The sequence below is a fragment of the Carlito syrichta genome, unplaced genomic scaffold (assembly GCF_000164805.1).
Source record: "Carlito syrichta isolate Samal-C Ts95f unplaced genomic scaffold, Tarsius_syrichta-2.0.1 Scaffold314869, whole genome shotgun sequence".
In the NCBI taxonomy this organism is placed as follows: domain Eukaryota; kingdom Metazoa; phylum Chordata; class Mammalia; order Primates; family Tarsiidae; genus Carlito; species Carlito syrichta.
This window is the reverse complement of record NW_007258965.1, coordinates 406,821-425,232: the sequence shown is the minus strand read 5'-3', so window position 1 is coordinate 425,232 and position 18,412 is coordinate 406,821. Positions and strand designations below refer to the sequence as shown.

At 42.5% G+C, this 18,412-nt stretch overlaps 1 protein-coding gene across 1 annotated transcript in view; it reads right to left on the bottom strand.

Moving 5' to 3' along the window:
* Positions 1-5,791: 5,791 nt before the first annotated feature.
* The window catches only part of LOC103274750 (sialic acid-binding Ig-like lectin 7), a 37,417-nt gene continuing 24,796 nt past the window's right edge, over positions 5,792-18,412 (bottom strand). Inside the window, exons 11-14 of the mRNA XM_021705988.1 lie at positions 17,167-17,178; positions 17,040-17,130; positions 16,576-16,672; positions 5,792-5,887 (exon numbers count right to left, since the gene is read on the bottom strand). Of these exons, the coding sequence (XP_021561663.1) occupies positions 5,792-5,887; positions 16,576-16,672; positions 17,040-17,130; positions 17,167-17,178 (296 nt within the window). The remainder of the gene's footprint in view (positions 5,888-16,575; positions 16,673-17,039; positions 17,131-17,166; positions 17,179-18,412) is intronic.

Sequence of the window (18,412 nt, the reverse complement as noted above, 5' to 3'; positions counted from 1 at the left end):
GGGGTAAACTGCTCATCAGATAGAGGAGGCATCTGACTCTCAGACAGAGGAGGAGCTGGAGGAACTCGTTTCCTAAGACAACTCTAAACATGTTCGGCTTCATATTCAAGCAGGGCGCTCCTCTCAAACAGGATGGAATTATTATTGCTGTTGCTGCTGCTGTTATCTCCTGTTCTAGACTGCGTATTGGACCCATGACTTCTTTGACCAACATAAACTGGAGAGCAAAATGTTCTGAGACTTCCATGGCTCAAACATTAAGGAAGGCTGGCAACTTCTCCTCCTGTCTCATGGAGCTCTGGGATTCTTTGTAAGAAATTCGGGGCACTCTGGTGAAGAGACATGCCACTTAAAGGAGCACGAAGACATCAGACATCCTGCCCCGTTCAGGGCAGTTTCAATAGAACTGCTTGGATGAGCTCAAAGAAAAGCTAGGAATGAAACTGTACCTGAGCCCTAGCCATTTTCAACACTGGGAGATGTGGTCAAATGATGATTTTATCCACTGCATCTGGGGGTGGTTTGATGGGCAGCAGTAGATGAACAAAACAATAACATGCACAAATCATAGATGGCAAAGAATGGGTAAAGTTGGAGGTTTACTTCTCTCATGTCTCTACATACTTTGTTTAAATAATTACATTGAACGAGTAATTTGAAGCCTTCAGACATCTGTTCAGGGTTTGTTCTCCATCCACTGGGCCAGGCTGGGACTACATTTCCCACAATCCTCATCTTCATTTGCTCCCAGGGGAGATTGACACAGGGAAGGGAAGTTGAGGCAGTAGCTCAGGCTCTGAGGTCAGGGCAGGGCCAGGGGCTCCTGCAGCTCTCGCACATTATTGCTGGTGGTCGGCCCACCTCACTGGAGAGACATAACTTCTCAACTGCTGGGCAGCAAGGAGGGTGTTGAGGACAATCCCTGGCTGGGTTTCCAGGAGCTGATTCATTGAGCCCTCACGCAAGGATTGTAACCCTGGTGGACACAGGTGGCCAAGAGAGAAGTGCACCTGCATCCTGAAAACTGCATCCCTCATATTTCTCTCAATAAAACATTGTTCCAGAACTGCTTTGACCTGATAATAGGGCTGTTAACCTACTCATGAGAACGTCCCCTTCCCAGGGCAAAGGGCAGGACATGGCCCATCTCAGTACTCATAATGCCCCAAGCATGGTGTGTGTGGTGGGAGGATGAGTCAATGTGTATATCTGTCTGTGTGGGTCTATCTATATGTATCTGCCTCTCTGTGCTTATCTGTGTGTATGCAGTGAACTTGGGCCTACTAGGCCAGTGTGATGATACATTTTATGTGTCAACTTGACTGGACCATGGGTTGCCCAGATGTAACATAATTTATGGGTGTGTGTGCAAAGGTATTTCTAGATCACACCTGTCTTCCCATCCCCAGTGCTATGATTTGACTATCTATATCCCTCCAAAATCCAAGCATTGTCAATGTGATCATATTAAGAGATAGTACCTTTAAGTGGTGATTTGGCCAGAAGAGCTGCTTTCTTGTTAGAGGGATTAAGGCCCTTATAAAAGAGGCTTCCCACAGATTTGACACCTTGCACCTTGCACTTCTGTCTGTGAAGGTGCAGCAAGAAAGTCCTCATCAGACACCAGATGCCAGTGCCTTGATCTTGGACTTGCCAGTCCCCAGAATGGTGAGAAATCATTGACTGTTCTTTATAAATTATAAAGTCTCGAGTGACCTGTTATAGCAGCAGCCAGTTGACAAAGACTCCCAGGCACTGCTTTTCTGCTTTTTGTCACAGTACAGTGGTTTGCATATTCTAGAATTTAATATAAATTAAACACATGCAGTGCAGTTTTTGTCTGGGTATATTTATATACAGTGAAACACATAGATCTTACATGTTTTAATAAATGCATTCATCTACATTTTAATCAAGACATAGAATGTTTCTGGGACTACAGAAAGTTTCTTGGTGCACCATTCAAGTTAATCCCAAACCCTACCCCCAAACTTAGGCAGCCACTGTTGTGAATTTCTGTCACCACAGATTAGCTTGGTCTGTCCTCGAACTTCATATGAGTGGAATTATGAAGTATGTATTCTTTTGCACCTGGCTTCATTCATTCAACATATTTTCAAAATTCAGTCATGTTGTTACATGTATCAACAGCTAATTATTTTATATTGATGAGTATCATGCCATTGCATGGACATGCCACACTTTGGTTATCCATCCCCCTGTTGGTGGATGTTTGGGTTGCTTCTACCTTTTGGTGTCATGAATAACGCTGCTGTAAACATCCATGTCCAAGTTTTGGGTGGACATTTGCTTTCTCTCTACTTGTGTGAGTACCTAGAAGTGGAATTGCTGAGCCATAGGGTAGTTGTATTATGTCTAACTGTATACAAAACTGCCACATTGCTTTCTAGAATGGTTATACTATTTACATTCCCACCAGAAATATATGAGTGTTCAAGTTCTTCCACATCCTTTCCAACATTTGCTGTCCTAGGGCCATTCTAGAAGACGTGTTTGGGGATCTCAGTGTGATTTTAATTTTCATCCCCTGATGTCAGTAGCTTTGGGCACCTTTTCATGTAACTATGAGCCATCTTGATCTCTTCCTTTGTAGAATATATGATCGAGTCTTTTTGTCCATTTTAAATATCAGGTTGTAATTTTGTTATTAGCTGATAGGAACTCTTCCTATAATCCAAGTTCCAGCCCCTTTTCAGGCATATATCATATGTTATATAGAGATAATTTTTTTCCAGATGTGGATTGGCATTTCATTTTCTTAACCATGTCTTTTGATGAACAGGCATTTTACAGTTTTGATGATCTCATTATATTATCCTTTCATTCTTAGTATTTTGAATATGCCCTAAAAAATTATTGCACACTCACAGATATTGTCTCAGATTTCTTCTAGATCAGACTGTTCAGTAGGAATATAATGCAAGCCATGTATGACATTTTAAATTTTAGAAGCTACAATTTTAAAAGGAATAGGTGAAACTATGCTTAATAATATTTTATTTAACCTCATATATCCAAAATATCATGTCAACATGTAATCAGCATTAAATATCAATTAATAATAAATCTATGGGGTTTTTTGCTCACTAAGTGTAGGACATTTCAACAGACACACGTGGTTAGCAGCTGCCATATCGGACAGTTATAGAAGTTTCATAGTTTTCAATTTTACTTTTAGGCTTAAGATTCACCTCAGTCTAATTTTGTGTGTGTAATTGTGACAGGAATCAAGGTTCATTTTTTTTCCAAATAATTTTTCACTAGTTCTACCACCACTTATTGAAGAGTCCTTCCTGTTCAATGGAATAGATTTGATGTTATTGACTTGGCCATGTATGTGTGGGTCCATTTATAGACTGTTCTACTCCACACCACTGTGTCTGAACTACTGGAGCTCTCGTGGGATTTCACTCCTGTAATGCTCATCACAATCTTGCAGGGAGGACCTCTCATTCCGGTTTTACAGAGCAGGAAACTGAGGTACAAGGAGGTGGGAATCTGTCTGTCACTTACTAAACCAAGGGGCAGAGTGTGGATTCAGATTTGAAACACTGTGGTTCCAAACCCTGCGTTCCTTTCACTGCATGTCTAGCTTGTTCCTTTAAAGTCAAGTCTTGTTTCCCCACCTGTGTTCTTTTCCAAGGCTATTTGCCTATTCTAGGCCTTTTAATATTTCCATATAGATTCTAGAATCAAATTCTCAATTTGTAAATATATATGTGCATATATAACTTATATATGTGCATAAAAAGACATGAATATATACTTACATATGCAAATAATATATATAACATATGTGTTGGAATTTTGACTGTGGATATTTAAATCAATACAGAGAGAACTGAAATCTTAAATATTAGTCTCCTAATTATGAATATGGTATTTTAAAGATCATTTACATCTTTCATAACTCACTGTATTTTTCAGTGCAGAAGTATTCTATGTTAGTTCATTTGTGTTGCTATAAACGAATACCAGAGGCTGGATAATTTATAAAGAAAAGAGGATTGCTTGTTCATGGTTCTGCAGACTGTACAAGAAGGAGGACTTCAGCACCTGCCCTGATGCTGACCTCAGGAAGCTTCCACTCATGCCAGAAGGCAAAGGGGAGCTTCTGTGTGCAGATCACATAGCAAAAGAGGAAGCAGGAGAGAGGGAAGGAAGGGGCCAGGCTGTTTTTATAACCAGCTCTCGAGGAACTCTCATGACAACTAATGGAGTGAGAACTTGCTCATTACCATGAGAGGGACCCCAAGCCAGTCACAACACTTCCCATGAGTCCCACCTACACTACTCGGGATCAAGTTTCAACATGAGACTTGAGGAGGTCAAACATATATACAAACCATACCATTTTTAAAAATTATCCCTTAAGCCAGGAGTGGTGGTGCAACACTTGTCTCAGCTACTTGGAGGGCTGAGACAGGAGGATCGCTTGGGCCCAGGAGTTTAAGGCTGTAGTGAGCTATGATCACAACACTGCACTCTGCATAGGAAACAGAGAAAGATCCTGCCTCAGTTTAAAAAAAGTTCCTTGGTACTTTGTTTTCTGATGCTGCAAGAAATGAGCCAGAATCTAGACTTAGGGACCATTAGTGCCTCATCCAGTCCTTTAATTTGTTCTCACCAGAGTTCCTTTATTGGGTGATTGCTGTGAGGGGCTCCTTTCCTCATTCGGGTGCTGTTTACAGGTAAATTTTTGGATCACGGTGTTTCACTTGTCAGATGACCCCATGACCATTTGGAAACTTTCCTCACTCATCTGGTTTGGCTTTCGAGGAGGGACATCACGAGCTGCTGCTCACTCTCTCATCCTAGCCCACAAGTCCAGTCTTTGAACTCAGCTCTCAAAACAGAGGCAGGTGTGGGCCCAGGAAAGGATATTCTAGGAGGAGGGCCATCAGTGTGCAAGGACCCAGGTATGATCAGCAGGGCAGGTTGAAATTGTTTAGAAAGGCTAGAGGGATCAGGGAGTCAAGCAGTGAGGATGGAGGGAACGGGCAGAGTGACATCATGAGGAGGCTGTGATGGACGGTCAGGGCCTGGGATTCATGGAGGGGCTGTGACAGAACAGGGAGCTGTCTGTGTCTAAATGATGCCATCTCCTTAGCCTCTACAAGGTGCACACACTGGAGATTCAGGAGGCCCAGAGGTCAAAGGAAAAGAGAGAGGAGGCTGAAGAGGTGGGCAGGTGCTGAATGCACCGACTCTCAGGCTGAGGTCACTTTCTGGAAAGATGTGGAACAGCTATTTGCAGGCAAGTGATACAGGCATGTAGTTCCCGGTCACCTCCAGAGTCAGGAGACATTCCAGCAGGGTCTTCCTGTCCAAGCACGGGGACCCAACATGTGTTCAGCCTATACCCTGTACCAGGAACTCTCGTTGGATTTCACTCCTGTAATGCTCACCATGACCTTGCAGGTAGGGCCTCTCATTCCTGTTTTACAGAGCAGGAAACTGAAGTACAGAGAGGTAGGAATTTGTCTGTCACTTACTAAACAAAGAGGCAGACTGTGGATTCAGATTTGAAACCCTGTGGTTCCAAAGCCTGCGTTTCTTTCACTGCATGTGTAGTGTGTCCCTGGGAGGGCTGTAAATTCCACAGCAATAGGCCTCTGCCTGCTTTTCTGCCTGGAGGGGCCGTGATGCCTCACCCAGGGTCGAGGCCGACAGCCTCTCACTTGTGGATCCTAATCTCTGAGTACTCGATGCTGAGGGCCTCCTGGCCCTGAGGGATCCGAGGCTTCATATCAATGGTGACGGATGCATACTAAAGCTCTCGGTCCTTCCTGGAGGAAGGGATGGCCTCCACTGGAGGAGGCTGGTCTGGGGTGCTGTCGTCTACCTGGGATCCAGTCTGGGGGCCCTGAGTGGAGAGAAAGAGAAGGGCAACAGAGCAGAAAAATGGAGACAGGATAAGTTAGAGGCAAGGAAGGTCTTCCCTGAGGTCCTTCCTCCATTCATCCCACGTGCATTTTGTTGAAATCTCCTTCATGCCTGCTTTCCTTATTTAATACGTTGCTCCAGCCGTACTGATCCGCTTGGAAATGCCTGAGAAGAGGCATCTGATGGGCTCCTCTATCACGGGAGGGACTGAAACAGCGAGGGAGAATTGTTCACGGGTGGACCGTCTGGGAAGCAGCTGAATACACCAGAGAAGCCCCGGGAGCCTCGGAGCGTGGAGGGGAGAGAGGCCGGCAGCCCGCAGAGCCGGCTCCGGCTGGAGATGCAAGAGGATCCTAACGCGGGGAAGGAGTTTGGGGGAAGAGAAGCCCTGGGCTTCCAGGCCTCTGCCAGGACTTTGCAACTGGAGTCTGGGAAATCCCTCCTCCTGCCCCCGCCCCGGTCTCCAGCAGATGCAGGGCCCCCCCTAGTGTCTGGACAGGGCACTGCTCGGGCCACGTGGAACCCCGCGGACTCCTGCTCTGAGCAGTCCAGCCCCGGCCGCAGCCGCCCCGCGGGAAGCCCGGCTGGCGCTTTCGTGCAGCCCCCGGACGGACACCTCAGCCAGGGAAGAAGAAACGAGCAGACAACATGCCGGCGCCCCCCGCCCCCGCCGCTCCCTGAAAACTGCGTCACAGAGCTCTTCTGAGGGCTCAAAGCCCAGCGTTTGCTGTCAGGCCCCTCCCAGATGCCACCACCCCTGCCTCCGACCCTGCGGCCTGGGGATCAGGGAGACAAAGAAGTGGGGTGGAGGGCCTAGACAAACGCTGATCACCATACACAAACACACACCACAGCCATACCCAAAGGGAAAAGAAAAAAAATCTCAGGAAGCCTAATCCCAGTGATATCAAATCAAGTAAATAGAAGAAAGTGTCCACTCTTCTGATTTGAAGGATCCCGTGTAAGAATTCCAGAAATGCCAAAAGCCAGAGTATTTCAATATAGACAGAAAAGACCCAATGAGATCCAAATTAAAGCGGAAATCCAAAACAAAGAAGGCAGGAAAATAATCCAAGAACTCAAAGGGCACAGGGCCACACTAAGAAAGCACCAAACCGAACTTCTGGAATTGAAGAACTCACTTCAGGGATTTCAAAATATAGTTGCAAGCCTTAAGAGAAGACTAGACCAAGCAGAACTTCAGACCTTGAAAACCAATCCTTCAAATGAACTCAGTCAGACAAAAATAAATTTAAAATAAATTTTTTAAAATGAACACAGCCTTCAAGAAATATGGGATTTTGTTATGAGAACAAAACTACAACTGACTGGCATGCTTGAGAGAGAACAGACTGGAAAGAACCCAGAAAAAGTACTTGAGGGCATAATCAAATAAAACTTCTGCCATCTTGTTAGAGAGATCATCATAGAGATACAAGAAATTGGGAGAACTCCTATATTATATGAGGCAACCATCCCCAGGGCACATAGTCATCACACTATTCAAATTCTTAAAGGCAGTTAGAGAGAAGAGCCATGTCACCCACTGGGGAGACCCATTGGACTATTGTGGACTTCTTAGCAGAAACCTGAAAAACCAGTGGAGGAGAATGAAAGCCTGTTTTTAGCATTCTTAAAGAAAAGAAATTCCAACCAAGAAGTTCCAACCCCATCAAAGTAAGCTTCATAAACAGAGGAGAAATAAAGTCTCTCCCAGATATTAGTCACTAAAATAATTCTTTGCCACAAGACCAGCCCTAGAAGAGATGCTTCAGGGTGTTCTAAACATGGAAATGAAGGAACAATACCTCCTAACATACAAGCACACATAACTTATAGCCCATGGATCCTAAAAACGACCACAAACTGAAATTACAAAGCAAATAGCTAACAACCCTGTGACAGGAAAAAACCCAGACATATCAACAGTTACTTTAAAATCAATAGCCCAAATACCCCGCTTAAGAGACACAGAGTGGAAAAATGGATAAAATTGCAAGACCCACCCTTCTGCTTTCTTCAGGAGACCCATCTCACTTCTAACAACACACAGGCTCAAAGTAAAGAGAGAGAGAGAAAGATCTACCATGATATGGAAAATGGAAAAGGAGTAGGGGTCATCATTCTTATATCAGATAAAACATTTTCAAGCCAGTGATAACAGAAAAGGACAGGGAAGGGCGTTACATAATGATAAAGAGTCAATTCAACAAGAAGGCTTAACCATCCTAAATATATATGCACCCAACATTGGAACATCCAGATATATACAACAATTACCACTAGACCTAAGAGAAGCCTTAGTACCCCATTAGTGGTGAGGACTTCAACACCACACTAACAGATTTAGACTGACTGTCAAGGTGGAAAACTAACAAATTCAGAACTTAAATTCAACACTTGACCAATTGGATGCAATAGACATCTCTAGAATACTTCAGCCAACAATCACAGAATAAACATTCTTCTATTCCTTTGCAGATGACATGATTGTATACCTTGAAAACCCAAGAGAATCTGCCAAAAACTTCCTTGCACTGATAAAGGAGTTTGACAAAGTCTCAGGGTATAAAATAAATGTGCAAAAGACAATCACATTTCTATACACAATAATAAACAAACAGAAACTCAAATAAAAGTACAATTCCATACACAATAACCACAAAAAAATAAAACACCTTGGCATCTTCCTAACCAGATATGTGAAAGACCTTTACAACGAAAACTGCAAAACACTGCTCAAAGAAATCAAAGATGACACAAATAAGTGGAAAAATATTCCATGCTCATGGACTGGAAGAATCAACATTGTTAAGATGTCCATTTTATCTAAGGCAATCTACAATTTAACACAATATTCATCAAATTACCAGCCACATTCTTCTCAGACCTAGAAAAAACAATACAGGAATTCATATGGAAACATAAACGACCACAGATTGCCCAAACAATCCTCAGCAAAAAAAAAAAAAAAAAAGCAAGAGGTATCATACTCCCAGACTTTAAACTTTATTATAAAGCCACAATAATCAAAACAGCCTAGTATTGGTACAAGAACAGGTATATAGGCCAATGGAACAGAATTGAGATTCCAGAAACAAAACCTCAATTTCTCAACCAACTCATCTTCAACAAAGCCTCCAACACCCACTACGGGGGAGAGGAGAACCTATTCAGTAAATGGTGCTGGGAAAACTGGCTGACCACAGGCAGAAGGTTGAAAAAGGACCCCTACCTATCCCCATTCACAAAAATTAATTCTAAATGGATCACAGACCTAAATGCAAAACCTCAAACTGTAAGAACCTTAGAAAACGCAGGCGACACTCTTATGAAAGTTGGAACTGGCAACCAATTCCTGATCAAAACCCAAAGTGACCAGGCCATAAGAGTTAAGATAGACAAGTGGGACCTCATTAAACTGACAAGCTTCTGCAAAGCCAAAGGAACCATCAAGAGAGCAGGAAGACAGCCTTCAGACTGAGAAAAAATATTTGCCAACTCCATGTCTAACAAAGGCCTAACATCAAGGACTTACAAGGAACTCAAACATGTTAAAAAGAAAAAAGCAAACAACCCCATTACAAAGATATGAATAGACATTCTCAAAAGAAGACATAAGAGCAGCCAACAGATACATGGAAAAATGTTCAGCCTCACTAGTCATCAAGGAGATGCAAACTAAAACTACACTGAGCTACCACCTAACTCCACTCAGAATGGCCCTCAACAATAACTCAAAAATAACAGATGCTGGAGAAGATGTGGCCAAAAGGGAACATTTCTACACTGTTGGTGGGAGTGTAAACTAGTACAGCCTCTGTGGAAATCAATGTGGCAATTCCTAAAAGTTCTAAAAATGAACTTGCATATGGCCCTGCAATCCCCCTACTGGGAATATACCCAGAAGAACTCAGGTCACTCTATAAAAAAGATATCTGCACACATATGTTTATCACAGCATTGTTCACAAAGCAAGAACATGGAACCAATCATGCTTCCCATCAAAAGAGGATTGGATAAAAAAATGTGGTACATATACACAATGGAATATTATGCAGCCATAAAGAACAAAATAATGAACTTCGCAGCAGCCTGGATGGAATTAGAGTTTAAAATACTGAGTGATCTTTCACAGAAACAAAGAGCTGAGTACCACATGTTCTCATTCATAAGTGAACCTTGAACAACTACCGTATTACTATAAAAAAAGGATTGAAAGTAGCGGGAAACTGAGGGGTGGGGGAGTGGAGGGGTGGGGAGCTGGGATTAACAATAGTTGATATCTGCCTGGGAAAGGGAGGACACACCTCATCAATAAAGGTACCCGCACAATGAATATTTGAACACTTCTACACTGTTGGTGGGAGTGTAAACTAGTACAGCCTCTGTGGAAATCAGTGTGACAATTCCTAAAAGTTCTAAAAATTGACCTTCCATATGATCCCACAATCCCCTACTGGGTATATACCTGGAAGAACTCAAACCACTCTATAAAAAAGATATCTGCACACATATGTTTATCACAGCATTGTTCACAGCAAGAATGTGGTACCAACCGTGCTTCCCATCAAAAGAGGACTCGTTAAAAAAAGTGTAGTACATACAATGGAATATTATGCAGCCATAAAAAAGAACAAAATAATGAACTTTGCAGCAACCCAGATGGAATCAGCGCTTATAATACTGAGTGATCTCTCACAGAAACAAAGAGCTGAGTATCACACCTTCTCACTCATAAGTGGACCTTGAACAACTACCATAATACTATAAGAAAAGGATTGACAGTAGCAGGAAACCATTGGGGGGGAAGGGGGACAGGGAGGTGGGATTGACAGTAGTTGATATCTGCCCAGGGAAGGGGGGCACATCTCATTAACAGGGGTACCTGCACAGTGAATATTTTTATATCTAACCCTGAATTGTACCTCCACATTTTAAATTAAAAGAGAAAAAAACACATTCTTCTAGTCTGTACATGGAATATATTCCAAGATGGACCACAAGCTCACACAAAAATCAAGTCTAAATAATTCCAGAAAATCAGAATTATACCAGGCATCTTCTCTAACCGCAGCAGAATAAACATAGAAATAAGGACCAAGAGAAACTCTCATAATCACACAAATACATAGATACTCAACTCACCTATGAATTACTTTTGTGCAAACACCTAAGTCGAGGCAGAAATTAAAAATAAATTCTTTGAGATAAATGAAAATATGGACAAAGCATACCAAATCATCTGGGATGCTGCAAAGACAGAGTGAAGAGGAAAGTTCATAGTACTAAATGCCCACATCAAGAAAATAGAAAAATCTCAAAGAAACAACCTAACATTGCACTGAAAGGGGCTAAAATAGCAAAAACAAACTAAACTCAAAGGTAGCAGGAAAAAAGAAATAATCAAAATCTGAGCAGAAGTAAATGAAATTGAAATTTTAAAAAACTTACAAAGGATTAAGGAATGAAAAACTGGTGCTTTGAAAGGATGAATAAGATTGATATACTACGGTCAGGTTAGCAGAAAGAAAGAGAGAGACAGAGAAAGAGAGAGACAGAGAGGATCCAAATATGTAAAATCAGAAATGAAAAAGGCAATATTACAACCAATCCCACAGAAATGCAAACGATTATCAGAGACTACTATCAGCATTTCCATGCATGTAAACTAGAAAGTCTAGAGGAAGGAAATAAATTGCTAGAGACATACAACCTCTCAAGAATGAAACAGGAAGAAATTGAAATCCTGAACAGTCCAATAATGAGTCACAAAATTGAATCAGTAAAAAAAAAAAAAATCTGCCAAGCTAAGAAAGCCCTGGACCAGATGAATTCACAGCTGAATTCCACCAGTCAAACAAGGAAGAGCTGATACCAATCCAAGTGATCACATTTCAAAAAACTGAGGTGGAGGGATTCCTCCCTAACTCATTCTACAAAGCAAATGGCAGACTGATGCCATAATCTGGCAAAGGTAGAGAAAGAAAGCTACAGGCCTATGCCCTGAAGAACATAGATGCAAAAATCCTTAACAAAATACTAGCAAGCCACATCCAACAGCACATCAAGATTATACACCATGATCGAGTGGGTTTTATCTCTAAGATGCATAATTGGCTCAACATAAGCAAATCAACAAACGTGATCCACCACATAAACAGAACTAAAAGAGACAACCACAGGATCATCTCAACAGACCCAGAGAAGACATTTGAAGGAATCCAACATCCTTTCATGTTAAAAATCTTCAATCATCTGGGTTACAAAGGACCATACCTTAAAATAATAAGATCCATCTGTGACAAACTGACAGCCAACATCATACTAGATGGGTAAAAGTTGAAAGCTTTCCCTTTAAGAACTTAAACGAGTAAAGGAAGTTCATTCTCACAACTCCTATTTAACGTAGCATTGGAAGCCCTAGTCAGAGCAGTCAGGCAAGGGAAGAAATTAACAAGAACAAGCCAAACCTGAAATTAGTAGAAGGGAAAAATAATAAACAACAGATGAAAACAAAATGAAATAAAGACCAAAAAACTACAAAAGATCAATAAAACACGAAGTTGGCTTTTGGAAAAAAATAAAATTGATGAACTACTTGCTAGACTAAGTACGAAAATTTGTTGAATGGGAGAAAACACTTTCAAACGATTTATCCAAGGAGGAACCAATAACCAGAATATACAAGAAACTCAACTCAACAACAAAAATAATCCCATTTAGCAATGGACAAAGAATGGGAATAAGTATTTCTAAAAGAAGACATACAGATGGCCAACAGATATATGAAAAAATGCCCCACAGCACTAATCGCTGGGAAATGCACATCATAACCACCATGAGATATCATCTTATCCCAATTAAATGGATATTATCAAACAGATGAAAAAATAACAGATGCTGGTGAAGATGCTGAGAAAAGGGAATGCTTATGCATTGTCATTAGGAATGTAAATTAATACAGCTATCATGTAAAACAATACTGATATTTCTCAAAACCCTGAAATTAGAATTACCTCATGATTCAGCAATGCTACTACTGGGTATTTACTCAAAGTAAAGGAAATTAGTATATCAAGTGGATACCTGCACCCCCGTGTTTATTGCATCACTATTTACAAAGATATGTGATCAGCCTAAATTTCCATCAACAGATAATGGATTTTAAAATGTGGTATAAATACACAATAGAACACTTTTCAGCATTAAAAAAGAATGAAATTCTATCATTTGCAGCAACAGGGATGGAATCAGAGGTCATTATGTTAAGGGAAATAACCCAGGCACAGAAAATCAAATCAAATATCAGGTGTTGTCATTCATGTGGGAGCTACAGAGTTGATCTCAGGAAGGTAGAATAGAAGGACAGTTACCAGAGGATGGGAATTTTTGGGAGGAGAGGGGAAGAGGGAGAGGAGTGGTGGGATGAAGAGAATCTGGTTGATGGGTATAATCATACAGTTAGCTAGAAGGAGTAGCTCTAATGTTGTATAGAAGAGTAAGGTGATTTCTGTTAACAACAATGTATTGACTATTTCAAAATAGCTAGAAGAGAGGTCTTGAGGTGTTCTCAACACATAGAAATGATACTTGGTCAAAGTTAGGAATACCCTTAAAATTCTGACATGATTACACATTCAACATGTGTAACAAAATATGACATGTATCCATAACATGACCAAGTAATATGTATCCATTTAAAAATAAAAGTAGAATCAATACATGATCTAGTAATTCGGCTTATGGTATGTGGCCAAGAGGATTGAAAGCAGGATCAGGAAAAGATGATTTGCATGCCCATGCTTACCACAGCATTATTCACAATAACCAAAAGGTGAAGACAATCCAAATATCCATCAGTGGCTGCATGGATAGGGAAAATGTGATGCGAAGACATAATGGGAGTCATTCACCCTTTAAATGAAGGAAAACCTGTCACACATGACAACATGGGTGAAACTTGAGTATTTACATTAAGTGACAAAAGGCAGCCAAAAGATGATAGACACTGTGTGATTCCACTTCTGTGAGGTATCTAGAATTGTCAAATTCATAAAAATATAAGGTAGAATGGTGACTGCCAGGGACTAGGGGGACAGAAGGGGAAATGAGGAGCTGTTCAATGGGTACAGAGTTTCAGTTTTGTAGAACTGTAAGTTCTGGGATGTGTTACCCAATGTACACTTAACAATGGTTAAGATGGTTAACTTGTGTTACACTTTTCTTCTTACCATGATAGATAGGTAAATGGATAGATGATATATGATTGATTGATAGATAGAAAGATAGATAGGTAGATAGGTAGATAGATAGTAGATTAGATAGTTGAATAATAGAATAGGTAGAGAGATGGTAGATAGAGTTAGAGATAGATGATAGAATAAGTAGGTAGATGATAGAGATAAAGACAGATAATAGAGACAGAATGATAGGTTAATAGATTAGACATGGATGACAGAGAGAGAATAAGTAGGTAGATGATAGAGATAAAGACAGATAGATGATAGAGATAGAATGATAGATTATGGATAAATAGATGATAGAGAGATAGAATAGGTGGATAGATGATAGATATAATAGATAATGAATAGCTAGATAGAGATTGATTGATAGGTTGATAGATATAGAATAAATAGATGATAAGTAAATAGAGATGATAGAGAGAATAGGTATATAGATGATAGATAGAGACAGACAGATAAACAGATAAATGATAAAAATAAATAGATCGGTAAATAGGTAAGTAGATATAGACAAGTAGGTAGGTAGGTAGACAGATAGACAACAAAAATAAACCCACAGGCGACTCCTCAGCACTTCCTATTTTCTGAACTCTGCATTTTCCCCAAATTATGTGTCTGTGTTTATACTGTATTTGTTTATTTATTGTCTGGTTGGTTCTTTTATCCATTAGTTTGGACACAGCCCACATCTAGAATAAAACCTCATGGAGCCCTAGATTTCTACTGTTTCCACCGGTCCCTGACATCTACAGTGCTCATCTCTTGCAAGGTGCTCACACTTTTCCTGAATGAATTAATGAATGAAAGGACAGATGTTACTCAGCTGCTTAAAAACCTTCCGCAGACTTCCAGGCACACTCAGAAACCAGTTGATAAATGGAGTATCCTGGAGCACAAAGCATAAACAAGAATGGTGGTGGAGAAGTGGAGCGGGAAGAGCATTTGAGGAGGGAGGAACAGCCCATGCAGGGAGCCAGACGCACACTCAACCTTGCTCTGGTGGTGACAGTGAAGGGTGCAATATGGACAGGGCACAGAGGAAGTGGCAGGAAGGGCAGAGATTGGGGTAAGGCATGTGAGAACCTCATTAGAGAGCACAAAGTTAACAGAGTGCATGAAATCTCAGTAATTGCTATGAATAATGTATTCATGCAGGTATCTTTAAAATCAAAATTCATGAAAAAAATCCACAGGGAACCAAAAATTTTAAAACCCAGATTAGTGAGAATGTTCTACTGAGCCAAATAGAGTCAGAGGCAAAAAAAAAAAAAAAAAGTATTTCCCTATTTATATGTTTTTATGTATTTTAATGATAAGTTTTTCCAGAACATTAAAATAATTGAAATACTACTGATGAATTGAAAAATAATATGTATTAAAACATTTAAAGTTTAGAAATTCTAGGTATACTCAAAGCAAATTTATTTTCATCTGTCTTCCTGACTCTATGGCAAGCAAAGCAGAGATCATACTTTCAAAATGTCCTTTTTTAATTTCTCTTATTTTCAACTGCTTGACAGAATGCCACCCTGCTTGACAATTTCTCTTGATTAAGTGATGATCTTGGATGATTCCTAACATCATATTACTGATACTGCCATTATTTACAATTTTGATATTTTGCACATCAACTTTTCCATTAATTTTAGTCATTAAAAATATCGTGCATTAAAACATTGTCTCATATACTGAGATTTTGGACACCCCCTCACATTTTGCACCTGAGGCAAGAATCTCACTTACCTCACCCTGATTCCCACTCCACTGGAGAGGCAGGCGCTTAAGACACCAGAATGTGCAGGGCCACGGGCTGAGGAGTTTGGGATTTTCACTCTAGGTCAGAGGTTATCAAGCTACAGCCCTTGGGTCAAGTCCCGCCCACTGCTGATTTTGCAAATAAAGTTTTATTGGAACACAGCCCAAAGCCTCATTTCCACAGGATCCAGGACTGCCTTCCTGCTATAACAGCAGAGCTGACAAGGACCGCACAGCCCAGAAAGCTGATGCTTTTACTCTCTGGCTTTACAGAAAAGGGTTTCCATCTTCTGACCTGGACAGTGTGGAGTGGGAAACAGTCATCCAGATGTAGAGGAACTGGACAGTGATGGCTTCTGGAGGGTCTCTCCAGGTGGGGATGGGGAGGCAAGAGGCAGGGAAGTGAGGGGTCCAAGGGTGAGATCCCAAGGCTTCGGTGATGAAGGGATTGGGAGGAGAGAAAGGAGGTGACTCCTACACCTTGACCTGCAGTGGGTGGCGGGCATCGTCCTGCTGTCAGGCAGGATGGGGAATCCTGGAGAGAAGGCGGCTTGTGGAGAGAAGGAGGAGAGACACTTTGGTCATGTCCAGTTGAGCAATCCTGGGGTCCATCGTGTTGGAGGAGTCCAAGCTGGAGGCTGAATATGGACATGCCCACATCACTCACCTGAGAGCAGGAGTCTCTGACAACCACTGCATCCTCCATGCTCGCATCCGCATCACCTGCTACTGGCCTTGCCAACTTCCTCCTGAGTGACCTCAGTCTGAGTGAGAGACCAGAGAGCCTTTCAGTATGGCCGGATCGGGGTGCAGTGGGCAGACCGGTGTGCCCACCTGTGTTTTCTATTAATGGGCTAGATGGTGAAGAGGTGGGAGAGGGGTGTTCCTGTCCTGGAAACTCCAGGGTTGAGAACACAGGATCTCCCTCCTGGACTTGGGACCCAAGATTTACACAGATGTGGGCCCCACATCCAGGAGCGCTTGGGACATTCTCACCACCCCCATGACCTCCTTCCTGCCCTTGTTTCAAGCTCTTGGCCCATCTAGGTCCCTCCAGCTCTTGCCCCAGGGACTCTGCTCCTGGTCTACCCTCCTCTGGGACCCTCTTCCTTCCCAAAGGTCCATGCTCACGCGATGAAGATGGCACAAAAGGACAGGAAGACCAGGGGGGTGGCTCCAGCTCCCGCGAGCACCCCCAGCATCACTCCTGACACAGGCAACACTCCCCCTGTGGGAGGATGGGAGCTATTGGAGGGACTCACCCCAGAAACTGGTCTCTTCTGTCCTGCTCCCTGGGGAGGCCCTGGACTTCTGTTCCCCTCCCCCTTCCCAGACACAGAGAACAGGGCAGGATGGAGGATGGGACAGGGTGAGGACAGTGAGGCGTGAGAGCTGGGGGGTCCTTTCTTCACTTGCAGTTTTGGCATTGTGTTCACCATGGAGTGACTTTGCAATGTTATTTCATAAAAGATCCTTGAATCACAATATTATTTCACTCATTCCCTGAGTTGTTTTATGTTTGGCTTTTAAAGTTTGGTGCCCAAGGCGAGCGGCTCACATGTCTCACCCTCAAGGTCCTACAAAGCAGGGACCTTGTCTCCCTAACACACTTGTCCAGGTCCCTGCCCTTCCTCTCCAAGACCCCCCTTCTCCCCTCACCCACCCCACATCACTTGACAAGCAGGAAGAGGACAGGGGTGCTCTGAGTTCAGGAAATGTCCAGGCCTCACAGCTGAGCACAGACTGTACCTGAGCTCCCTCTGAAGCCCGTGGGCTGCTGGGTGGATGGTGAGGGGAGCGGGTGTGTTCTCCCCCCAGCCCCTCCCCTGACACCTCTGCACTCACTCTGTAGGGAGAGGCTCAGGGAGACGTGCTGGGAGCCCAGAGGGTTCTGAGCCCAGCAGGTGAATTCTCCTTCATCTCCAAGGTGCACTCGGGGAAGCTCCAGCACCCCAGGGCTCAAGGGCTGTGAGGGGCTCAGGGTCTGGCTCCTCCAAGTTCAGCTCAGGGGGATTGCTGTTGACAGCACAGACCAGGTGCAGAGACTCGTCCTCTGAGACTGAGAGAGAGATGAGCCATTTCTCAGGGTTGTGGCTGCTGTCGAGAAAGAGACAAAGGGTTAGAGAGAAGAGAGAGCTGAAGAAAGAGGAAGGACACAGAAAGAGACTGGTGAGGGGAACTGACACACAGACAGAGACTGAAGTTCAGGAAACACACATTGTCACCTCTCACTGCTGGGAACTTCAACCTGCCCACCTTTCAAAAGAACAGTTTGGTTACATCACTCAGAATGAGAAAGCACATATGACACAGCTGTATTTTGCCTTTAAAAATTAATCTCACTGGCTTAGATATTCTAAGGGAAAGGAGATATGAAATTATTCATGACAGCATTTCTGCAGTGGGATAAAATTAGTGTCATGGAGTGAGGACACAGCCTTGGGGCTGCCCCTCAGGGGTGTCAGGGTTTCAAGAGAGAAGAAACATGCCCCTGAATTCAGCAG